Raw genomic sequence first — 26,465 nt, 5'->3', positions numbered from 1 at the left:
GAGATAAGGTCTCCCCTGAGCCTCCTTTTTTCCAGACTAAACCCCCATTCCTTCAGCTGCTCTTGATAAGGCTTGTGCTCTAGACACTTCACCAGCTTCGTTGCCCTTCTTTGGACTCGTTCCAGGACCTCAATGTCTTTCTTTAGTAAGGGGCCCAAAACTGAACACAGTATTCGAGGTGCAGCCTCACCAGTGCCGAGTACAGGGGGACGATTACTTCTTTAGTCCTGCTGGCCATACTATTTCTGATAGAAGCCAGGATGCTGTTGGCCTTCTTGGCCACCTGGGCACACTGCTGGCTCACGTTCAGCCAGCCATTGATCAACACCCCCAGGTCCTTTTCCTCCAGGCAGCTTTCCAGCCACTCTTCCCCAAGCTTGTAGTAGTGCATGGGGTTGTTGTGACCCAGCTGCAGGACCCGACTCTTGGCCTTGTTGAACCTCATACAGTTGGCCTCAGTCCATCAATCCAGCCTGTCAAGATCCTTCTTTAGAGTCTTTCTACCCTCAAGCAGATCAACACTCCCACCCAGCGTGGTGCTGTCTGTGCCCCCTTGTCCAGATCATTGATGGAGATATTACACAGAACTGGCCCCAGTACTGAGCCCTGGGGAATACCACTTGTGACTGGCTGCCAACTGGATTTAACTCCATTCACCACAACCCTTTGTGCCATATAGTATGTGCTACATTTATATTAACTATGTGATGATTATTAACTATGTGATGATTTTGGCTATTACTTCACAAGAATGGGAAATATTAATAGCCACAGCTTTTAATGCATGTTTGAATGATCTTCTTGTCATGGTCAGTGTGAAATAGGCATTAATGGCAAAAGTCCTATTAATTTCAAAAATAACAGTGTATTGTAACTAGACTAGAGTGCAAAAACAGTGTAAATGGAAAACTAAAATAATACTGTAAGCCCACCATTTGGACTTAGTTGATTTTTTTCAAGATTTGTACAACAAATATGTAAGTACAGGAAAGAAATATATAAAAAATTGAAAGGAGTTGCTTCATATTTCTTTCATGACACATGAAAGTAGCTTCACAAATATTGTGCATGCATGGATCCAACTGGTTTTGTGCTCTGGTCTTACATGTGTAACTCAGTTGACTGCATGTGTAATCACCCAGTAAGAAGATTAACTGTTATCAGATCATCACCTGGTTTGTTTGTGCTGCAGTGATTAACTTAGTCCAATGCAGGCCAGTGGAGTAAAATTCTGAAAAAAACAAATTATAAAGCAGTAACATTTAGGGGCAGTTTATAACAGTTCTGTAACTGGCACACTCTGGAGCAGGGCAGTGTTGGCGAAGGAGGGATGCAGGGTGAAAAGAAACCTCAGCCACTGGCAAAGTAAAACCCTGGGAGGCAGTCAGAAGAGTCAGCAGCATTAAACCTGGAAATCCAGATCACCACCTTCAAAAATCAATATTTTGGTTTGTCCTGGAGAAAAAGCTTAAATACTGCTAATAATTTAACTAGAAAGATTGCTTGATGGAGAGTCCAGGAAGCAGCCAGGGAAAAGAAACAGTATTTTTTGTAGAAAATGTTATAAAAAGACATTTGAAACAAGTGAACAGAAGACTTGGATAAAGAGTTTGTAATAAATCTTTTTATGAATTTAATTGTGGAAAGTTCCTTCTTGTTTTGGCTTAGCTTAATTTTATAGCAGCAGATTTTTGTGGAGAACTTTTGTGTTAAGCTACAGATGCAAAATGTATTCATATCTTCTATGGAGGATTTTTATGTATTAATGCTTGTTTCCATATTTTCACCTTAAATTTCTAACTTACTGCTTCACTGTAAAAAAAAAGCTTACAATTTGAAATCTTCATATCCTACAGCATAACCGCACGTAATTAGTGACTGAAAGCACAGGTTTTCTACAGCTCTGTAGGTTTTGATTTCAGTAATTTTTATAGAATCATAGAATGGTTTTGGTTGGAAGGGACCTTAAAGATCATCTAGTTCCAATGCCCCTGCCACAGGGGATTGGAACTATCTTTCATAACTCACATTCCCCTGAAAATATCCCCAGAAGCTAGATAGGATATTCACTTTAGAACTTAAGGGAGCTGATCCGTCTGTTCTTCACAAGTCTAACTTAGAAATATCATACAACAGTTTTATGTGCCTTGTGATTGCAAGTATCTTTTTGTTATTTAACATTGTACATTCTGGTTTACTAGAGAATTGTTTGAAAATGCACAACACACTCGGGTCAATCTGATTTAATTTAACACAGGATTTCAGTCAGAAACCAACAGTAGCCTGGTTAAAGATATGAGAGTTTTAGGCCCGAAATAATGCTGCTGATTGTGTAAAGATGATGACATTTAGATTCAAAACTTGTTTCAGTTCTAGCACATCTGCTTTAACAAAGCCATCTGTAAGCAGTTACAGTTAAGACTGTACAGATAATAGGGTATATATTTCAATACTCATGAACAAGCTCCAATGCTTGAATTACCTAGTGATAGGAGTGGTGGTAGATTTTCCTCTTATGTCCAGAATATGATATGCTGACTTGGGAGATTGGGACATGTCCAGTTTATTGATTTTGGTTGCTTTTATGGTACATCTCCAGCACTGACTGCTGAGTTTATGAGGAAGCTGCCATCTGCTGTTCGGACTGCCTTATATCTCCTGGCAGTGCAACAAGATTTTAAATCCCAAGGACATGGATTTAAAAGGGACTCTCAGACACTTGTTTCCTGAAGCTGACAGAATCTGTTTCCTATGACTTATTTTAGAGTACGATAATTTAAGAGTAGAATTTTTTGAGAATCAGAATGAAAGAATGAGATGTGAGCACTGATCCATAAAATCTCCAAAGGACTCAAAGTGGCCTGGAAAATAAAAGAGGCTCAGTCAGTGTCAAAGTTAGATAAAGTACAGAAAGATCAGACTCCGAAATCCAGCATACAAATGTGATCCATAAGCAGAGAATAAGGGATATAAAGCCTTAAAAAGACACTGATTCAATCTCTGAGGAACACTTTGAAGTGGTGAATGGGTGGAATGTGTGGCTGGGGTAGTGGCTGGGTATTTTGTCTTTTTTTTTTTTAATCTGAATCTGTGCATGCTTTGTGCCACAGGGAAAAAAAAATAGTGATTGGATTGAGATTCATGTCATTGTGTGGAGCTTTTTACTTCTGCCAGCCTGTGTCTTTAAAGGAGAAAATGAGATCTCAGATGGTAGGAAAAGGCATGCTTGAACTCCTGGGGAGGTCAGGTGAACTGGCACCGGTCCTGATGCCTCACCAGCAGGTTTTAGGTGTGAGCACGCTGAAGGTGAGAGTGCTCAGAGGGCTCTTGAAGAGAGAAAGCTCTCAAAGAGTGAAAGCTAAATTCAGTAGCTCAATTTTGCACCGTTTTGGGAAGCGTAGAAACAAAACGCTGTTCAGAGCCTTGGTACTGTGAGATAAAGAGACTGGTGCAGTGGGTGTCTACTGGGGAAAGGTTTTGATAGGTCTTCAAATGATAGTGTGAAGATCACTCTAAGCTTTTGCAGTTACTAAAAGTACACAGTATTTTTAAAGATGTTGAGATTTTTAACCATGAAATAAGAGAAATTACGACGTGGGTAATAGCCTTCTTCATACATAATTTTAATGCTGCACCACTGTTCTGAGAATGCCATTGTCAGTTTTTGCAGTTTTACACAAACTTTTTGCTTGCTTACATAAATTATGTGAGCAGAAGATATAAGCATTATAACTAATTTCACTCAGTCAACTTATCTGTAGCACTTCTGGAGAGCTGTGCGTCACAATATTTTCCCAATAGTCTACTTTTTCTCAAGTGCTTAGTGTAATATCTAAGATAATATACAATGCTTTGCAGTCATCTAGTGTGATGATAAAATAGTTATAGAATCTTATGCATGTGCTGACAGCTAAGAATTCTTACTCTATTTTCCAGTATTTTAGATCAGGTCATTTAGCCTTTAGGGCACATATTCTCAATAGAGACACACATGAAAGTCATACTAATAGATGAAAATTAGATGAAATGGAGGAAATATTAGTATGCTCTTGATCTCATCTGTTTATTGTTTTAATCCATGGATGTTATGCCTTTTAAAAAAAGTTAAAAACCCTTCCTTTCATATTTGTATCACCAGGGTATTATTTAGCTTCCACATATTTATAAGCAAAATTTTCGTCTTTTGGAGACCACTGAGACTAGACATCTAGGAAAATATTCCAAGAATGGTACAGTTAAAGATGATATATGCAGAAATTCTGAGGAGTTGAATTGTCTAGTCCTGAGAAGGGTAGACACAGGGGAACCAAGGCTCTAGTGTGTACATATCTCCAAAATAAAAAATTAAAATAAATTTCCTTTAGGTAGCTGGACAACAATTTGTGTTATGTGGAACCAGGAGGAATAACAGTTTGTAAGTGGCACAAACAGGCAGCAGCTGAACTGCAAAAGAAAGTAACTGTGACTAAAAATATTTGATAACGTTAACGGAATGTAGGCAGATCTCAGAGCTCCAACTGCATTTGGATTAGAGCAGATGACTGAAGTTGCTTCTTCTATTTGCACTACATATGATTAGTCTTCTGTGAAAATAAAAAAAACCTCAGAGCTTTTCTTTCTAAACATTACTAAGAGAATAAGATGATGCAAAACTCTATAAGGAGTTAGAACACATGAAAAATTACGTTGCCATGGTAGAGACAATACATTGTTTACTGTAGCATCATCTATAGCTCTCTTTTGCCCTAATTTTCCAGGGAAGCCCAGCTTTTTGTGGAAAAGTTTGAAGGTGCTCTTGGAAAAGGAAAAGGAAAAAAATTCTATGCATACAAAGTGATGATGACCAAGGTAAAATTACTATTTCACTCACTTCATGTAATGCAAATGAGGAGCCTTTTGCAGATTATTGCCTTATGTACCCATCTTCCAAAACAGAGTTCCTTCCCTTTCTTTGCATTATAACACTTTTACTTCCATTGCTCTTGCATGAAAAGATTTCTAATGCAAGCTCACAGTTTGATTGAGACTTGTCATCAAAACAACAATCAACTATTTTGCAAGAGTTCGCAAGAGTTTAATATCTTGTGAAAGTTAATTTCTCTTAGTGTAGATGGGGTTTTTCTGTGGACTGAATCCAAAGCTCAGTCTTTCCCTTGAGATAGCCCTCTGTGAAAGATCAAAAGTGGTTTTTTGCTCCACAGCAAATACACTGGAGGCATCTGCACTGAGCCAAGGCCACGTATATCCTAGCAAGCAATAGGGCTCTGTAGGATTGTGACTGAAAGGCTGAACGGTGGTTGCTGAGGACCCAATGTGCACACAATATGTGTTCTGGCAGGTCTTCCTTTGGCCTAAGTCCTGTGTGGTCCCAAGGACTAAATACCCAGAAGCAGTGGATGTGGATTAGCATGCTCCTCAAGTACAGGCCTCAAGTACATCTTTTGACTTAGTTTTATGCTCTACACTGCTTTACAGTGCAAACCTAAGTGTGGTATATTGGGATAGTTTGGGAGATTCACTTCGAAAGCATACTTGCTCCAAACTAAAATGGTGATGCAGAATGACGCTAAGAATATTTGGCAGGACTACTTACTGCTGTGGCTAGGTTTACCCTTAGCTAGACTGGATTTTCTGCAAACGGTTGTGTAGTCAGATCTCATAAGCTTTAATGTTCACAAAAAATAATTATGTTTTCAAACTCAGCTGGACACAGGAAGCTCAATTACAGAAGTTATCCAATAGATAAAATTCTGGGTAGAGTAATTGTAATTAAATGACACAGCTTGAGCTCCAGATCCAAATTTTGAATAGCAAAGGAAATAACAAATTAAATTCTCAGAAACAATTCTATAGAAAATGGATGGCATGAAAGGAAGGGATTATTTAATCGTTCTTGTGGAAGAAATAGAGACTTCACACAAAGCCAGTAGGAGACATATTCAGAATGAACAAAAGGAGCCGGTTCTTCATAAGCTAGTGCTTCTTTTGCAGTGGGCCAAAGGATACTGTGGATGATTAAGTGGTTACATTAGCTCAAAGGGAAACTGAGAATCTGAGCACTGAGATGATGGTGGTTTTTTTATCTGTGACCCTTTTCAGAAATGGATGAAATTTCAAAGAGATTTTGAGAATTTTAAGACAGCCTGCATACCCTGGGAAATGAAAATTAAGGAGATTGAAAGTAAGTACCTATGGAAGGTAATAAAGAATAGTATCTAGTATCATATTCCTGATGCGTGCCACTTTTTGATACTTTGGAAACACATGTCTGTATTCACTGTGCAGTAAGAAATCAATGATTTTTTATTTTTCATTGATATTTATTGAGCTTAATATTATAGCTAGTTGAAAATTTCCTTGAGAGAGGGTTGGTCACCTTAGTCACCTTAGATAAAAATTCTCAATATACAGGTAACAGTTTAGGAGCCACCCCAGACTGGATTCAAAACACTGGTGAAACTTGGACTGGTTTTGTTCACAGCTGGTGCAGGCTGTTTGTACCATTTTCTGTGTTCCTTGTTGCCTCCTTTGTGGAGTTACCCACTATGGAAATGTAGTTAAGGGCATCCGTAGCTAAATTATACTCATCCCCAGCTAAGCTTTTCATTTATTAGAATGATGCTTGGTGAAAAAGAATAAAGCCCGTGTGCAGTCTGTGCATTGTTACTTGCAATAACTCTACTGATGCAAGTAATTCCAAGGCAGTGCCTTAATGCAGATGTTCTAGCTGGATGCATGGCAGTGATTTCATCAGGATAACTGATACAAGAACTATAACCCCGTGCATGAAAAGAAGCCATTCCCAAAAGAATGGAGATACTAGGATTTGAGCAAAAGAACTGATGCGGCATGGAGAGTTCTACAGTATTAAAAGTGTTTTGAAATCAAAAATCTTCTTAATTTCCTGCACTACTTTTGTTTGTGTCCATAACATCCTCAAAGACCGTAGCTGGGTTGTAATTGGGTAATTGGCATATCACAGCCAGACTGACTAACTGAAAGTCTCTTGCTTTATGCCTCTTACCCAGACTTCGCAGTATGTAGGACACTGCTAATATTGGCTACTTCTTCATGCAAAATTTCAAAATTTTGGTTTCATTCTGAGCTGTGAATAAAGCAGGTTTTGAAATGCTGAAATCCTTGACAGAATGGCTTGTTCCTCCCTTTTCACAGCCCTGATAAATGCCTCTTACTAGTCAATCTGTTTATACTCTGGGGTTATACCAGTTTAAGTGTATTAAATTTTCTACTGATTTTGTTGTCATAGTAAAATGTGCATATATATGCCCCAAATAGCACCAGCCATGTTAACCTCATTTTACAGAATGGAAGAATCTGTTATGAGGCTTGCAAAACAGTGTGGAAATATCAATGTAAATTCCTCTGAACTGAGATATTTTCTTATTATTTGCTATCAGAGTGCATCAGGCTCCTTAACTAGACTGTGTGTGAAAAACCTGTTGAAAGGTCACTTTTTTTCCTGTGAAGGACTGGTAATGAAACTGAAATCTGGTATTTTGCTAACTCGAACAGACAGATGAACATGACTGCCAGCTGTCCTGTATTCAGCAGAGCGGTGCTGCAGCAAGCTGGGGTTGAATTTGAACTGTTATTTCTGTTTGGCCTGACTTGCAGAGCGTTGGTCAAATCAGACCCTTAGTGCTCACTGCTTCCCCTGCAGCCTCTTCTTCGCACAGGTCTGGGTCAGGGGTCTAGAGCAGGTAAAGTTCAAGGCTTCATCTGTGCACCTGGTGATGGGGCTGTGTCTACACCTGGGTGCACGTGGAACACACAAATAGCAAAGTAAGGGAAAGAAAGGGTACAAACACTTGCAGATCTTTTTGTTCTTCCCTAGTGAACAACTCTGGTGGGCACTTCATAAACAGCTCTTACAAGTACTTTGTGTCCTTGGAAAGACTATCCTCACTGGCTAGTTCAATGCTGTTTCCTGTTAAAACTGGGCTGGTGCTCGTTTAACATGCCAAGAATGCTTACAATCTACATCAGACAAAAAAAAAAAAAAAGTAGTGTGATTTGCTTTGAATCATGCTGCTAGAGGGTTTAATATTAGTAAATACCACAGCTTGTGTGTGACCCTAAATGCTCTGTGTAAATAATAGTTTTACATTTTTTGTTGCTGTTTCTCTACCAGGTCAATCAATGCTAGTATGCAATCTGGAAAAAGTTATTAGAATTATGGTAATAAAGGAAATGAAAAGCCCCCCCTGATTTTATTTATTTTAAATAAACTTTGAGGAACTTCATCTTAAGGTAAAATAGCATGAGGACTAACTTATCTGCCCTTCTTTCACATCTCGTGTTTTCATAGGTCACTTTGGCTCATCAGTGGCATCTTATTTCATATTCTTGCGCTGGATGTATGGAATAAACATGATTCTCTTTGGACTGACCTTTGGACTTGTTATGGTGCCTGAGGTGGGAATCTTTTAAATTATCACTGAGAATTGTTACGTGAATTTCTGTCTTTGCAGTGAGATTTCATAGGACTGGACCTTTAAATAAATTTGTAATCTCTTTATGCTCCATTTAAAAGTATTAAGGTGTACTAAGGCTGTAAAGACATACTTTCTTTGTGGACAGTGGTCTCTACAGAGAGATGCCCTGAAAGAGACATGACTGAAAAATGCATATAGAGTTATGTCCTGAAAGTGTTTTCCCATGGGCTGGGATGGTGCTAAACTTTTTTTTCTATGGAGACTTAAGGAGAGGAACTGAGACTAAGAAGCAGCCGGGTAGAGTATCTTGACTAAAATGTGCATTGCAATAGAAAGATACATTCCAAGCCTCTGAGGCACCATGGATCCTTTTCAGTTGCCTTAATGCTCGCATGCTGATAAGGCCCAAGAGGGCTGTAAAGTCATGAGGGAGATCCCTCATGTTTTGAACTGTGTGCAGCATTACTGTTACGAATGCTGATCAAAGCAGATGTAATTCAGGCAGAAATCACTTCTGTGAAATATAATATTTTTCTAGTTCCTTTAAGCCACCATCTTATCTTCCTAAAAAGAGGGCTTATATGGAATTAAAAGTATTGTGTCAACTCCCTGATTTCGCTGTTCCACATCCTCTTACTTATCTTCTAGTAAGCAAATGCGAAAGAGTCAGCTAGGAATTTCCAACAGCTTCCTAGTACAGCATTTCAATAGCATCATCCATCTTCCATTGAAACCAAACCAGAGAAAATGCCCAACAGTTTTCAAGGTAAATCCTGGAAAGGACCCCATGAGGACATATACTGTGGCTGAGCAACCATCTCATCAGCAGCAGTGGGACTCTCAGAATCCAAAAACTGAATCCCTAACATCTTCGCATACATTTCAATTAAAAAAACGATACAATCCATAATGCAGAAAAAATGAATCTTGTGGTCAGGTCTGTAAGGCAAACACCGCTCACCAGAGGAAACTGGACTTCTGTGTTGCCTTTGAATGTAAGAGGCACAGCTTGACAATCTATTGATATTGGTGGAACTTCACTTTAAATTTAGAAAACACCGCTAATGCGTACTTTAAACATAGGTTCAATCATTAGTGTGAGGAGCAATGAAAAGAATTGGAGAAGTACATCATCCTGACTAAGGAGTTCAGGAGCATAAAACAGGTCTTCCTAAGAAATGACAGATCACTGTCCCTTCCCCTTGTTGGTATTTTGCTTTAAAATGTAAATTGCTCTAATTTTTGTTCCAGGCTTTGATGGGGAAGCCATATGGCTCTTTACCTAGAAAAACTGTACCAAGAGCTGAAGAAGCAAGTGCTATGAACTTTGCTACTCTCTGGGATTTTAGTGTAAGTGCATAAACTTGCAATACTGCATATTCACCTGACTGATTATTATGGGCTTTTGCTTCATTATTTAATATTCAGAGATTTAATCTGAAATATTTCAGGAGAAAATGGCAATAGAATTAATTTACTTTTTTTTTTTTTCACAAGTTCTGAGTATAGATGTTTCTTTCAGACAAAACACATAATGAAGCTCAATGCCCACATGCACATTTCGTTATATGTAGCAATCCAAAGACACATGGGAAAACGTCCCAGACCTGGGTTTGCACCCTGGGTACTGGCTTTCCATTTCTTATGGGTGAATTTGGTCCTCTGTTTTTGTATGATTAACGTTCTGAATTTGAGGATGCAGTGTGAATTAGAAAAAAGAAAAAAAATCCGATAATGTGCTCTGTAGGCTTTTTGTAAAACAAAGAATGCTATTTTTATTTTTTATCAGTCTTATAGAATATGCAGATATTTTAGCTGAATTGAGAAGCATGTCTTAATTCTTTACTGTTGATGTGATGCCCAGTCTAGCCGGAGGATCTATGCCTCCTGTACTGACAAGATAATGGTATATTCCTAAATATGTCATACCGCTTTTTCTTCCTGAAAATGACAGTTTTATATAATTTTGCATGTGGCATGTCTCTGTAGTCAGCCTCTGTATAAAGATAATACAACTTTGCATAAAGTCAGCTGATGATAAATTTAATATTACAATATGTTGCTTAGAAGGCCATTAAGTTTCTCTATGGTGTGCAGTCAATGTCATCAAAAGGTACTTTTCACCTGTGAAAGGGTGCGACCATCTAGTTAATGTTTTCCTTCAGATTAATGGAAACAGCATCCACTGAACTAAGTGTGATTTCTCCCTCAATCTTCTCCACTTTTTCCCTTCTGTAAGAAATACCAAGACTTTTAAAGGGTTATGCATATATATGTATTAGAACTTGAGTTATTTTAGCAACAGCAAGCATGAATATGATGTTGGAAGCAGATCCATTTCTTGGAAAAACAAACTCAGGCATGGGGTCCTCCAGTTGACAGCTCAGCCTCTCCGGCCTACTGCAGAATTACTCACCTAAAAGTAGCCTCTCCATGTAGGTTAGGCTCATGTGAGGTCCCGTTCCATCCATGCTGGTGGGGAGAACTGTGCAGGCTGTGGAGCTCTACACAGGCAATCCCAGGAGGGGCACAGGCAGATTTTCATACCTGTCCCTTTCCAACAGGAGGCCAGCTCTGATCTCTCCTCAAAAAACATAAAAAGGGTATGGTATCTATGTGGTCTCATTAATATTGCCATTTTTTAGCATGGTTAAGGTGTGGAGAGATCCCTAATCTTGTGACACGCAGATCTCAAATAGGATCCGTTGATTTGTGGCTCAATACCTTCACAGGGAGACTCAGATGATGCCAGATTTTGGTCCTTTATTTAGCTTCTTTGGCTCTGTTTTCAATCTTCAGCTATCAGTGGAGGAAGAATCAGATTGGAAAAAACTTGGCTGGATATACCCTTTTTCTCATTTACAAGCAAATCTTTCAGGCTTATTAACTATAGACAACTGAATTTAAAGAAAATAATATAATAATAGGTAGAAATGACAATGTTTATCTGTCTTTTGACTATAAAGGTATGTAAAGTGAACAGATTATTTCTGCTTTATTTTGCCACATAAAGTAATGGACCCTTCTTGGATATAAAAGGATAGAAAAATCTTTCTAAAAAGCCGCATATGTAACATTTTGCAATGACTGTTGCACAAAATGACATTGTGTCTGATTCATCAGGAGTTGTATATTTGAGTGACAGGTAGAATACATCTAGACATGTAGCTGGAAAGTTAAATAATGATGATGACATTATAAAATTAGAAAAATTTGTGGAGATATTGGAGAAAAAGGAATTATAGTAACTTGGAGAATTTGTAAAGAGAATAGAGACTAGAAGAGCTTTATACAGCAAATGGGAATACAGTTTTTAAAAGAAGCATATCTGAGAAAAGATGAATGAAGACAGATGGTGGAAGGAAAGGGAAAGTTTATAATAACTGACAGAAACAGTATCTGAGCTCTGAGGGAGAAAGTATAGCAAATAACAGAGTAGCAGTTAACACAAGGAGCAAATGCAAAGGTAATAAACACGGATTAGGGTAGTGAAAGAGATGGATCCCCTGAAATACTGAGGGGCAATAAGAATTTTTTTGAGGCATCAGAATGATAAATACTCCGTGAAGACAGTGACTTCTTTAATTAAAAACACAGGAAATAGTACCTTTCATCTGCTAGCAGCTCTTGTATGCTACTAAATTACAAATAAGTGAACCCACATCAGCAAATATTATTTCATCCTAAAAATACTCCAAAACCCTTCCAATCTTTAAGACAGTAAAGAAAAGATGAGCTCAACATATCTTTTGCTTTTTTGCACTTGAAATTGTACTCATTTTACTGACATGGCAAAGAGAAACAGTTTTGAATTTTGATATATTTTACTTGAAATTCAGTTTCAACATTGTATAATTTACAGTTCAGATAACAATCCAAACCTTAAAAAATGAGACTCTCAAGGCTCATTTCAATGAAGCGTTTGACCAATATTCTCATCTCAGCCCTCTTTTGTGTTAGGCTCGGAAAGGAATGCAAGAGATCTTCCATGCATGCCTACCTTTACACAACCAAAGATATTTCAAGCCTCATGGTGAAAAGCAGCAGACAAAGCCCAGGAAACAACGTACTGAATGACATGCAGTGGAGGACTTATCTCTGACTTTGCAGAACACAATGACTTTAAAAGCATTTTAATGCTCTGAGGGATCCGAAAGTCTCTCCAGAGCCATGTTAGGCTGTATTGAAACCTGGGCTAAGATGGACTAATAGGATGTTCTAACGAGCAAAAAAATGCAAAAGACATACTATTGAATTTGAATGTGACCTGACTGGCATAGACGTTTTACTAGTAATTAGTAGTAAATGTGTTCTATAACAGTATTTCTCTTATTAGAGAAGAACATACTATTATCTGTTATGTGGAGGCACATCTCTCAAAGCTAGTCTGATATGAAGAAAAATGAGATATATTGATTACCAAATCAAGGCATTTTGAATAATATTTCTGTTTATCATGTATTAATATTTTGTTTTCAGCTTAGAATTGCAAATTAGGTTTTCCAGATAACACTGTGACTCATTTCATATATAGTAAGAGCTACAATAAATTAAATGCACGTTTTGCAATAATATGTAAGAGAAAGATGTTATTTATTTTAAGTAAAATGAGCAACTGAAAAGCAGAAGAGAAGTAAATGGCTTTTTTAATTCACAAAACCCTCAGCTTACTGTATTAGTGTCAAAATAGTGCATGGTCTATCCACCAATTACATGGTCAAATACTCTGTACTTGACTTGAAATCATTACATCCAGCTGGATCTTTGCCACTGATGTGCGTGTGATGAGCTGTCCTTGTAAAGGCTCTGAATACAGTCTTCTTCTAGGAGGTGAGTTCTTGCTCTAACCTGAAGATTATCAGGAAGCTTCAGCTATTTGAATCATTTTAGATACCATCAGTTACTTACAGTTAATCATGTACTAGTAAATTATTTTGAAAAATCAGCAATCTGACTCATAGAAAAGAGGGTAATTCTTATTAAGATTTTTAGAAAAAGAGGTACACTTTGAATTGCTGAAAAGGAAGGTACACTTACATTGCACTTTTTACAGCCTTGGAGTCTAAGTGTTAAACCCTGCTTACTGAATAATCATCCGGAAAATCCAGCTAACTATTGGTTAATATATATTGAATGATCGTGCAATGAACAGCAGAGAACACTGTTAGACAGAGACTGTTAGACAGAGAAGTTGTATGAGAATTTTATACGAAATAGGCAATGCAAGTAAATTACAGAAATGTGAAAATTAAGTTAAAGTCTGGCATTTTTTCTGCAAGTAATTTGTAAAACAGATTTTGTAAACCAAAATGTTTTTGTCTTTACAACAAGAAGTATGTGAATGGAAAGGTTTTGACTCATGAAGTCGTAGATGGAGTGCCCATGAAGGGTTTTAGAGATAAAAGATTTGAAAGTTGACATGAAATATTCTAAGTCTTTCCAAATGAAAGGGCAGATTTTCCACCCTGTGAGGTTTATTATAGTGATCCTTACAACTGTTTTGAATGCATTGAAATGAATGTTTCAGTACACTGCTATTGGTACAATTTCTGATTACGTGCATATTTGACAGATGTGACATAATTTTTGCTGACTTTTCAGGGCTTTGCACAGTATTCTGTACTCTTTTATGGTTATTACAATAATCAGAGGACGATTGGATGGCTCAAGTTCAGGATGCCTCTTTCATATTTCCTTGTTGGAGTTGGAACTATTGGCTACAGCTTTATGATTGTCATTCGAACGTAAGTTGTCCTTGGCTGTGGAATAAAGTACATTCAAAAAGTTAGATACTTCCACTATTGACCACTGAGATTATCTTTTTAAAGCATGACAATTGTAAGGGCAGGAAAATGCAAGATCAAAATGTAAGATTCCTTCAGCCTGTATTTATTTATCTGTTGTTCTGCACCAGCAGCTCTGTTGCAGTGTTGTGGAAGTGGGAAAAATCTTCACTGAAATAGCATAACACTTCCCTCCTGCAACTTCAAAGTGAAAAATGAATGCATAAAGTAAGGAACAGAGCTGTCAGCCCATCTTTTTGTAATAATCTGCATCTAGCAGAATCTGAGCTAACATCCAGGAAATTCAATTGTTCTACCTTTAATGATACCTTATGCTAGTTAAATTCTTCTAAGAAGGAAGACAAGAAAGAAAGAAACATAAGGCAAATAATTCTGTGTGTAACTCACGGTCAGCAGTAAATGATTCTCAGCAAGACTATAGTGGTTGGGTCACATTTGCACAGTGGTGTAGAAGAATTAATGCTACCGGCCATAATAAGGGTTTAATGCCCTGCGGAATGCAAAATAATCTCCAGCAGTGTGAAAACTATGCTTAAGATAACGTTAAGAACATAATGTTAAAACAGTAGGAACCATCAGGGTAAGTGAAATAGGGCCTAGGCAGTACAAGTGGTGGTATATTAGCCTTTTGGCTCTCAAATTCTGGTTTTGAATTTTGTCTTAGATCAGAATTCAAATGGAATAAAATCATTATTTTAAACCTAAATTCGGTGATAATTCTGATAGTTTCTAAGCAGATAGGCTGCTAATTAATACAATCTTTAATAGTCTTGATTCAAGCAAGGTGACCACCTACCACAATAATACAGTTAGCTATAGTGATGGCTTTAAAATATGTCTAGGGTGAAAAAAATCAGAGTATTGCAGGTCAAGATTCAAGGACACCTGTGAGTATAGAGAAAACTGCAGTTAATCTGTTTTTGCTGTTTTGTGCTGAAGCCAGTATTTTTCACTTGCATGAGGGCTAGATTAATTCACGTTCTGTTTTTCAAATATTACATGGTAGCCTGCATAGGGCAAGAAGAATTTCAGAAGAAAAAAAAAATCTCTTCAGTTACATATATGTATTTTTGGAGGAGGAACAAACTACTAGAATAAAAAAAGTAATTTGTTTAGCTCAAAAATGTATTTTAAAATGTTTTTTGATAATATGGCTGTGAAGATTAGAAAAGTCTTAGCCTCAGACGATTGTCTTTCAATGACTGTCACCCAGATGAAAAAAAATTTCCTTCTAGCAGAAAATTCCTGTGGCCCAAATAAAGGAATATCCTTGTGGAAAAAATACATCATGCGTGCTAACTTCCCACCTGGCCGTGTGACACTAATGCTGATCCATATTTAGGTAATCTTGTGAGCAGTTCTTGCAGTCTTCTGCTCTTTGCTGTTTCTCCAGAAAACAACACAGTGGGCACAGGAACTAAAAGCAGTGTAACAGGAGGTGCTACCATTTTTCTGCTGTTGACTGAGATCTGGGAAAGGGAATGTCTACGTGAAATTCTGTTTAGGGGAAATATTTAGATTTAGGGCTCCTTTCTGCAGCTCTTCCAGTGCATAAATAGAATGGAAACATTTCTGGTCTCAAAGAAGTGATAACTCAACAGCAAGACTGTTCACTATTTCATTAGGAACTCTTGAGAAGGAATTATCTTAGTCTAGAAACCAGCAGCAGGGTAGATGCTACCAAGAGCCTTTCATGATCTCTGTTCTTTCTGTATATGAGCAGTAAAACAAAACAAAACAAAAACCATCCCTGGTATTGGTTTAGGACAGCTCAGAAGGATTTTCTGTATTATTTACTTAATATTATTTTCGTAGATTTGAGAGTAAGTTTTGTACTGGACTGTTAAAAATGTGGTATGTAGAATATATTGATACTAATAACATAACTCTGCTGCATTAGTGAGCTTTAAAATAGGTGTTGCCTTTTACTGACCAAAATCAATACAATACTGAAGGCTAAATTGTTTTTACCCTACTAATATACTCTATACTTGTGCTTAATGGTTTGAATTAAGTTATAAATTATGCAGAAGACCACTATTATTACGTGAATGACAACATTTTGAAATACAGAAGTTAGTCAAGATTAAGTCAAATCACTGAAGAAATATTTTGATGTTTGTGGATACTGTTACAAATCTTGTTTATAAGTGCATATGAGGTGAAAGGGAAGATAGAAAGCTGTATTAGTGATACTTTTGCGTGGTATAACCAGATTTTGTTCTGGCTTATTATTTTAGAATTTTTTCATTCTCTTTGTGAAGTCTCTAATCAAATCTATTGCAGTTCAGGATGCTCTGCAGCTTTCTGTTTGAGAGATCTTCTTGATACTGTTTTCCTATTGAGTTTCTTATCCAGCAGAGTTTCTCTGCAGTGTTAATGAAATAAATTCACTCTTTCGCATCAAAATGTGTGTTGTGAGCTCATAAATTGTCTAAATTGTCTAAATATGAAAATCTCCATTCTTCTTTCTTGTTTTAGACTGATCTTTCCAGATTTAGTATAACATGATCGACTGCAATAATAATATAGTCTTTTTCAGAGCAATGTTAGAATTTAGGAACAGTTTAAAAATCATGCTCATATAGCAGAAGTAGTTCTAACAAGGTCTTCCTGTGTCTTTCTGGCTTTTGTAGAATGGCAAGGAATGCAAATGAAGAAGGTGGTGGGGATGATACTAGTTTTAATTTCAGCTGGAAAATGTTCACAAGCTGGGACTACCTGATTGGCAATCCTGAAACAGCAGATAATAAGTTTGCCTCCATCACAACAAGCTTTAAGGTAAAATAGAGCTCACTAAGGACAGGTAACCTGATTTGTCTTTCACACTGGTGTGAATCAGGTGGAACTAAGGTCAAGTATTAGCTGTGCCTGGAGCCTAGAATCAAACTAGAATTGGGCCACTCTATACCCTTCTGACTCTGGGTCTTTGCACCTTGCCATCTTAATTTCTTCCTTTTGATTGTGGAAGAAAAATTAATGGCATCTTTTGTGTCCTCTGTGACCGCAGTACTAGTTTTAGAAAAATGATTCTACTGTAAAAATAGAAAGAAAAATTAATTTTTCTCATCTCTGTCGGCTTCCAGTTTCTATGGTGCTTGTCTGAAAAACTTTTTTTTGTAAAATGCTGGTGATAGTTTGCCAGCCTCATGTTATCATCTTTTCTTGCTACACTGAAGACATACCATAAGATAAAGTGATAAGATCGTCTATAAAGAGCTATTCATCACGTCAGAAGAATTGGCCCCAGAATTTTTGAGTGTATACTTGCTTTTCAGTAAGAAAAAAAGCTTACTTTCCTTGCATAATATAAAGTTTTTATTTTCAAATTAATTGTGAAATATAGCCCAGTTTGCAAGGCAACACAAGGTGTTCTGAACCCTCTTTTCAGTTTATAGGATATGTTGATTTCAAGAGTCATTGCGTGATGAATCTGGGGCAGGATGAGATGCACCACTGTGAAAACAGTGAAGGGGATATATTCTATCTGTTGAATGTTAAAGAATGTGTTTCTACACTGGGGTCACTGGGACACACCAGTGCAACATATAAAGGAAAACTTAATTTTCAATGTAATAATGTACAGGGAATACACTGGCAAGGTGATGCCAGGTAAGGAACAAGATGCTAGACTTGCAGTCACACTAACAATGTACAGCATGGGAGCTTAAGGACCAAGCACTAGCTGCACTATCCAATCACACACAACACCCTTCCTTTCTGCAATGGTGATATAGCCAATATACCACCTCACCCTGCCCACTCTCCCAACTCTAGGCATAAAAGATAACTGCACTCAAAGTCAGTAGAAATAAAAGGTCCCAGGAAAACAAATATTGGAGAAATACTGACTAAAATCACTGAAAATGTGTGAGCTTTCCCTGCCTGCCTACTACTAAGATCAGTTGCTGAAAGCTATTTGGGGAAGAATACAGATAAGCTGAGACAGAGACTTATTTTTGATAAATAAGCTCATGAAGTTTTACTGCGGTTTTGCAAACAGGCAAGGAACCTCAGAGAGAAAGGGTGAAGTCTTGGCTTGGGTGAGGTCATGGTAGTTTTGCTCAAGAGCTGCTGCAATCTCCTTTCATTTATGTAAAAAACACAAGTCATAAGAAAAGCAGAACCATGCAGAGTAATTATTACAAAGTAGGAGTTCAGCTTCCCCTCTGGGCAACTGATCTCTATACTAAAGTGAGAAGCTGTAACCAAACTCCCTTTTCATGAGGACACTTCAGAGCAAAAATTCTTCCTGCTGACAAAAGTAGAAGCTGCAGATTATAGTTACGAGTCTTAGTATTCATCAATCCCGGCCAAGGGTGAATGTGGGGCAAACATTTTATTCTGCAGTCTGAAGCTGTGCACTGTTTCCCTTTTTTTGGGATTCCTACATCTAAACTGTCTTTTCATTCCTTCTGAAATGCTGACTTTCAGAATAAAACTTTTTGCTCTTTTCTCACAAATGCACATTATTAAAGTGGGACAGTTCCTTTTCTGCCAAATAATCACACATTTATCCTGCTGGGTCACTCAGCCTTATAACACCTTGCAAACTGACAGAACATGCTGGTTTCTTTTTGGCACACGAGTGCAGGTGTAACAAGGCTCAGTGGAAATACATTCAACGGAAGCAAGGCAAACTCTGGGGAGCCAAAACCCCAGAGTCTGCCAGCATCCAAAACAGATTTTATGAGACAATATAAGCTCATCTCAAAACATGATGCCCAGATGTGCACTTGCGTAATCATAATTTATTTAACTGACTTCTAACAACTGGGGAAGCAATGTGGGGTCTTGACCATTAAAGTACTCATAAAATTATTTTCTTTCTAACAAGTGCAGGAAGCTATCGTGGAGGAGCAGGAGAGCCGAAAAGAGGAAAATATACACTTGACTCGATTCCTGAGGGTTCTTGCTAACTTCTTAGCCCTGTGCACGCTTGCTGGGAGTGGCTACCTCATCTTTTTTGTTGTCAGAAGATCCCAGAAATTTGCCCTGGAAGGTCTGGAGAACTACGGGTGGTGGGAAAGAAATGAAGTTCGTGCTAGCACATTTCTAACATAGATGTGGTTTGAAACTGTGTTCCTCTACTCTGCATGTTGCATTTTTTCCCTGAGAATTTAAATACTCTGAGTGTGGGTGGTAAATGTCTTTATCTTCACTCCTCTGTGCTCTTAAGATGCTTTTCCAGCCTCTCTATGGACTCACAAGATCTCTCAAGGAGCTTGCTCTCCTGTTGCTTTACCTCTGAGACTAGCCCAACCAAAGTGAGTGGTGTATGGGCATATCCAAAGTTATTTGGGGCTTCATGAATACAACTCTGCAGTGTAGCAACAGGAAGAAACTCATGCCTTCCTGTTCCAGCTGCCCAGTCCGAGAGTCTAATACCATTTTTTTGCGCTTAATTTGCTTTCTTCTAGAGCAGATGCAGCCCTGCCTGATAGAGGTGTATAGTGAAAGTGATTGCTATAACAGTATACAATAAGCACCTGAAGTCACTGTTGCTGTATGAAAACCTCGGTGGGTTTTACTTTCTTAGCAAACACACTGTTTTGTATGTTGTAAAACTAGCTATTTGTTACTTACAGCTCATCTTATGAACTGGAGTGTAAAGTAGACACCTGATTTAAGATAAGGCAAAAAGATGCTAGCCTCACAAAGCTGCTGGGATGGGTGATGATGGAATGAGGAAAGTCAATCCCTAATTTTCAACATCAAAACCTGACTGAGGAAGTAACATGAACTCCAGCAATCCACCCCTGGAATCCAGTGAAATGGGGCTGTTGAGATTGGGTGAAGTTACTTGATAAAAGTTATTACATTTAGATCTGATGGGAAAGAAAAGCTGTGTACAAAATTTGCTTGGCTTAAAGCAACACGAGCTCTAGGTGTGACAACAGACTAGCAGATGAAGATAGTTCAGGAGGAATTCAGCTTTCTCTCAGCTGAAAGGCGTGGTAACAGATTTGTACTAAGATCTGTGCTACTGAAAGCTGTTATATTAGCTTATGCTGCAATCTGGAAAGTAGTTACACATACGCATGTTTACATTAATTGTTTTACTTTTGTTTGCCTTACAAAAAAATACTGCTGAGGAGACTCTGTATCACAGAACTAAGATCTGGAGCAGGTGTGTCTCTAAAGGAGAGTGGATAAGGCAACATTGCCATTATTTGGCTAAAGAATTTTTCCTATTGACAGGTAATGAACATATTTGTGAGGCACAAAATAGTGCTCTTGATTGGATATTAATATTTAATTACGTAAATATGTTCGGCTTCTATGTAACAGCCATTTAAACATTTTTCTTACTTTCTAGATCAGGCTCTCTTATGTTTGTGTTATTAATACATGAATTGAGATTTTGATCAGAAAAAAACCCCATAAACACTTAATGTACTACATAGAGCGAATGAAAGTGCAACTCCTACAAACAATTCAAGCAACAGTATGTAAAAATTGGCATTCTTCACAAGAATATTAAACTCCTTTTGTAAGAAACTTTTTTCATCACACTGGATGTACTAAGGGATTAAAAAATGTTTACACATAATTATGGTGTCCTTGGAGCGATCCAGAGTAAATACATTTTATATCATCTGTTCCTGAAGCTCACAGCCTAATAAAGTGCCACTGGTGACTGTGGACAAGACCTTTTTCTCTCTGACTATCCTTCTCTGTCATAATGATGTAAATTTTTAAACTTCCTCTTCATATCAGCAGTATCTAGTTCTGTCAGATCACAGTTCAGAGAAAATTGTCTAGTGTATCACGGAGAGCAAGGAATTAGTGGAAACAGGCAGACTGGGACTGTTAAGGGGTTTCATTAGCCTTTGCATCGCCCCTCATACATGGCTGTGGCCTGGTGGTTGGTCATGGATGAATGATGGTTTTGCACCATGTGACAATTTCCCCATGACTGTGGAATTTTTGGTAAAATAGAGAATAATGCCACTGATTCCCTTGGTAAAGTGTTCTGAAATTGGGTTAAAATTGCTGAACAAGATTGACTTTTCTCATTTGATAAATGATAGTTTGCAGAGCTAGAAGGTAGTCTGGTACTCAGGCACCCTGTTTGCTCAGATATATTCCTGTAGAGTTTAAAAATAAAGCTACTTAAAAGCAGAGAAAACTTAAGAGGAGACAGACTGATTCTCTAAATCAGAATAATTAACAATATTTGGGCAAAAAGGAGATAAGTTTTATGCATCATTTTTTTTTCCAGCAACAAAAAAAATATAGCTTTAACATTTCAGATCTTGCAAGCTTAAATAACCCCATAGATCTTTTGCTAAAAATATCCTGCTATTTACTTTACTGTTCTTAGTAGTGGATATGGAGTACATTTATATCGAAGTTATTAAGCCGTGTTGTCAATGCTCTAATTATAGAAATCAGCAGGCAGCTTTTATTAGTATGAAATATAATTTCTAATTCTAATTTCCTTTTAAAAAATGAAACTATTTTCTAGAAAAATAGGTCTTTATTAGTGCTTTCTGCAGCATATGATAAACAAACCTATGACTGCTGCAATCATTGTTAGTGGAAGATATGATTTATTTTAGTGAGACTACTTACTCTTAATGAACTTATCATTTAACCAAAAAGCAGCCAGTGTTCAATATTTAATGTTGTGTTGTCACAGTTTAATATGCTGGGTGGCTGGTGTTGAGACGTGATTGCAGTCACAGGATTTCTCACCAGATTCATAGTAGCTGGAAAAGCCTGTGTAAGCAGTAATTTTCTAGCTTTCAGAGTGTCATGCAGGGAGTTGGTATCTGGAGTAGTTAATGTCATAGAGAGATTAAAAAAATGTGTTTTGAATGAGAGTTTTAATAATTAGTGGGTGCCTCTTGGTGGTTGTTCCTTTCTTCAGGAAAATTCTATCTTTGTAGGACAGAGAGGGCGTTTGAGATTCACTCAAGAGATGGTGAATATAAGACCACATTGGCTGTCAACCATAACTCTACCATGTGTGCATGCTGGCATGTACCCCTCTTCTGGCATATCATACCACAATTTTAGAGTTACACAGAGCAGTGAAACTGTCACTGATAAAAAACTGTGGAAGAATATCTGCTCCAGCACCTAAGCTTCAAGTAGACAAGAAGCCCAGAATATAAATCAGCTCCTTTCTGAAATCAAACTAGATTAAAGTGGCTGAAATTCAATGAACAATTCAATGGATGATTTCTTTGTTCAGCAAAATCCTTCACAAGAGACTAAAAAATACAATGATAATATATCCGTGAAACTGTATGAAAAATGTTTATGCTTTTGAAATACAGAACCCATCATAATTTTTGGATTTTGAAAACTCAATGTGCTACATTTTTTCTCAGTAAAACATTGCATTTTTAGTGGTAATAATTTCTCGCTTTTCAGCGTTGCAAGTTTCTGTGCCTCATTTCACCTGTTATCTTAATGACGTCTTTTCTCCAGAATTAGAAATGCTCTTGAGATGGGGAACTTGAATAGTCAAGGCACAGAAAAATGCAGATAGAAAGCAAAAAAGAAAGAATATGCTTGCTTCAGATAAGTAGCAAAAAAGGCAGAACATAATAAAAATATAGAAAATACTGAATGGTCAAGAGAAAAAAAAGCAGTGACTTTTGTCCTGCCTCTCCTATGCAGTAACAAAGAAACTTGCAATAAAGTTAGCAGGTACTGTATTTAAAACTACCCAAAGGACATACCTTTTCTTCCAAAATACATATTCACTGTGTCTTCCAGTATGAGAACTAAGGAACATCAAATAAATTGAGTAGAAGCCAGCTTCAGAGAAAGCAAAAGGGAAGGAATGGTAGATGGTGGGTGCCAGTGCTATAAATGCCAAAATTTACATCCGTCTGAAGGAAGACTGATCTAGGGCATGAAAGAGAAATCCTCTAGGGGTTACTAAATACATAAAAACCCACACCTGACTGAACAAATACCCAAACTGAATATAGCTGGAGTCTAGGACTTGTTATTCATATATTCTTGCCCTGTTCTTGCTCATCCCTGGGCATCTGTTGGGCTAGGCCAACCTTTGATGTGACCCAGGACATCTCCTCTTATGCAGACATTTGCCTCTGAAACTTGTTGCCACAGGAGTATAGGAGACATCAGAGTCAGTGAGGCTTCCGATTTGCAATTCAGCAGGATCACAACAGGACTGAACATTTCTATTGATAAACAGGATATACAGCCTGTTACAATAAGTTTGAATTTTAAGAATTCATGATTGGTCGTGTTGACCGTAGTTGACTCCTGCAGCTTTGCCACCTTGGGCCATATTCACAGAATCAACCAGGTTGGAAGAGACCTCAGGGATCATCGAGTCCAACCGTTGCCCTTACACCACCCTGTCAACTAGACCATGGCACTAAGTGCCATGTCCAGTCTTTTCTTAAACACATCCAGAGATGGTGACTCCACCACCTCCCTGGGCAGCCCATTCCAACGTCTAATAACCCTTTCTGTAAAGAAATTCTTCCTAATGTCCAACCTGAACCTCCCCTGGTGAAGCTTGAGGCTGTGCCCTCTTGTCCTATTGCTAGTTGCCTGGGAGAAGAGGCCAACTCCCACTTCACTACAACCTCCCTTCAGGTAGTTGTAGACTGCAATAAGGTCACCTCGGAGCCTCCTCTTCTCCAGGCTAAACAACCCCAGCTCCCTCAGCCGTTCCTCATAGGTCATACCCTCCAGACCCTTCACCAGCTTGGTCGCCCTCCTCTGGGCTCGCTCCAACACCTCAACATCTTTCTTGAAGTGCGGGGCCCACAACTGAACACAGTACTCAAGATGCGGCCTCACCAGTGCCGAGTACAGAGGGACGATCACTTCCCTAGACCGGCTGGCTACACTATTCCTAATAGAGGCCAGGATGCCATTGGCCTTCTTGGCCACCTGGGCCCACTGCTGGCTCATGTTTAGCCGGCTGTCGATCAGCACCCCCAGGTCTCTTTCCACCGGGCCGCTTTCTAACCACTCTTCCCCCAGCCTGGAGCGCTGCAGGGGGATGTTGTGGCCGAAGTGTAAGACCCGGCACTTGTTCTTGTTGAACCTCATGCCGTTGGTCTCGGCCCATCTATCTAACCTGTCCAAATCCCTCTGAAGGGCCTTCCTACCCTCCAGCAGATTGACACTCCCACCCAGCTTGGTGTCATCTGCAAATTTACTGACGGTGCACTCAATCCCTACATCTAGATCATCTATAAAGATATTGAACAGCACCGGCCCCAGAACTGAGCCCTGGGGAACACCACTAGTGACTGGCCGCCAGCTGGACTTTGCCCCATTCACCACCACTCTCTGGGCTTGGCCATCCAGCCAGTTTTTAACCCATTTAAGAGTCCACCCATCCAAGCCGCGGGCAGCCAGTTTGTCTAGGAGGATGCTGTGGGAGACAGTGTCGAATGCCTTACTGAAGTCTACATAGACTACATCCACAACCCTGCCCTCATCTCCTAAGCGGGTCACTTTGTCATAGAAGGAGACCAGGTTGGTCGAGCAGGACCTGCCTTTCATGAATCCATGTTGGCTGGCCCCGATGCCCCGATTGTCCTGCATGTGCCGTGTAATGGCACTCAGGATGATCTGTTCCATCACCTTGCCTGGCACCGAGGTCAGGCTGACAGGCCTATAGTTCCCTGGATCGTTCCCTGGATATTGGGCATAAAGTCTTTGGTTTAAGGGTAACTGAGACAATATGTGTTATAAACTCTGTTAGATACTTTGAAGACTTTAAGATAAAAGAGTTTACACAGTTCATTATGAAGAAAAAATAACCAATTTTTGATCACCAATCAGAAAATTTATTCAAAGCATTAATGTATGAAACCCATCACAGCTGTTAATGTAATAAGGTAAAAGGTGGCAGGAGATTAAAATATAAATTCTGCCTTTTTCAGTTATAAACCCAAGTGCTGCAAGAAATGACAGCTACAAGTTTTTGATTGGTTGTTTCGTTTTTGAGTGTTACAAGGTAACAGTGACTTCTTGTTATGTTAATAAGGTAATCCCAGTTACAAATAACACTATCTGAATACCTAGGAAACATCAGTGAATTCCTGTAATCATTAAAAACTTCTACACACTTCTCACAGGATGCCACAAGCCATGCACAGAAAGTACTACTGATTGCCTACAAATGCAAAAATCCAGTAGTTAGCTCTAGAACTCATTAAAACACAAGAACAGAAAAACAGAAAAAAAAAAAGCCATTTATTTCTTTTCATTAAGAACACCAGTCTCATGGATGAAACTTTTAAGAGTGGGAATGTGTATATCTGTAACTGAGTGAACTTGTTTGTTGGCATAGCGCCTTTCTGCTGCTATATTTTTTCTGGGAAGCAAGAGCAGTCCTAACTCTCTTGGTAGCAGGAAGTTAGAAATACGTTAAAATTCATAATAGTTCTAGCAAAATGGATTCCAGCGTGACCGAGAAATGCTAGTTTCACAGCAACTGGAAGACTAGAGTTCTGTGAACCATTAAGGGTTTTTTTGTGACTAAATAAATTATTTTTACTTGTTTAAATATGATTAATCTCAAATAAACATCTTTGTGTTTTCCAATCACCTTTGTGACTTAGGTTGAGACAATGTTTTCTGTTTCTTGATTGTTGTTTTTAGTCCCTTAAAGTTGCACTTTTTGTAATGAGATATTATTTTAAATTGAAATTGAATAACTGCACTCAAACTTTTTCAGTTACTTTCATTTTTGGCTGACACAATGAAATAGAACCAAAAGGTTCAAGCAGACTTGAAGTAATTTTCAATAATCACTTCGTCATATTACATTACTAGAATGACACCCTCACCTGTAGAATTTGTAAGCTGTGTTGTATTTTAAACTTCCTGTAAAACTAGTTATCTGTTTTCAGTAAACTTGTTCCATTTCCGTACTGCTAAGATGATGTTTTAATCTTATTAGAGTTTTCTAAGAAAATCAGGCAGAAAGAAACAGGGTTCCCTTTAATTTGCTTATGCAGTGAGGTCATAAGATTTGAGACAGGCTAGAGAGCTGAGCAATCATCAACTGTATGAAATTTAAGAAGGCCAAGTGCCAGATTCTGCACCTGGGACAGGGTAATCCTGGTTATATGCACAAACTGGGGACGAAAGGCTGGAGAGCAACCCCATGGAAAGAGATCTGGGGGGTTTGGGTTGGTGGCAAGTTGAATATGAGTCAACAGTGTGCCCTGACAGCCAAAAGGGCCAC

At 38.3% G+C, this 26,465-nt stretch overlaps 1 protein-coding gene across 1 annotated transcript in view; it reads left to right on the top strand.

Moving 5' to 3' along the window:
* Positions 1-26,465, top strand: part of TMC1 (transmembrane channel like 1) — a 69,627-nt gene that overhangs the window by 24,323 nt on the left and 18,839 nt on the right. The window contains exons 5-11 of the mRNA XM_068423576.1: positions 4,758-4,848; positions 6,100-6,181; positions 8,330-8,436; positions 9,708-9,806; positions 14,058-14,200; positions 16,897-17,041; positions 19,103-19,297. Of these exons, the coding sequence (XP_068279677.1) occupies positions 4,758-4,848; positions 6,100-6,181; positions 8,330-8,436; positions 9,708-9,806; positions 14,058-14,200; positions 16,897-17,041; positions 19,103-19,297 (862 nt within the window). The remainder of the gene's footprint in view (positions 1-4,757; positions 4,849-6,099; positions 6,182-8,329; positions 8,437-9,707; positions 9,807-14,057; positions 14,201-16,896; positions 17,042-19,102; positions 19,298-26,465) is intronic.

This window comes from Nyctibius grandis, chromosome Z, assembly GCF_013368605.1.
Source record: "Nyctibius grandis isolate bNycGra1 chromosome Z, bNycGra1.pri, whole genome shotgun sequence".
In the NCBI taxonomy this organism is placed as follows: Eukaryota; Metazoa; Chordata; class Aves; order Nyctibiiformes; family Nyctibiidae; genus Nyctibius; species Nyctibius grandis.
This window is presented reverse-complemented; position numbering and strand designations above follow the sequence as displayed.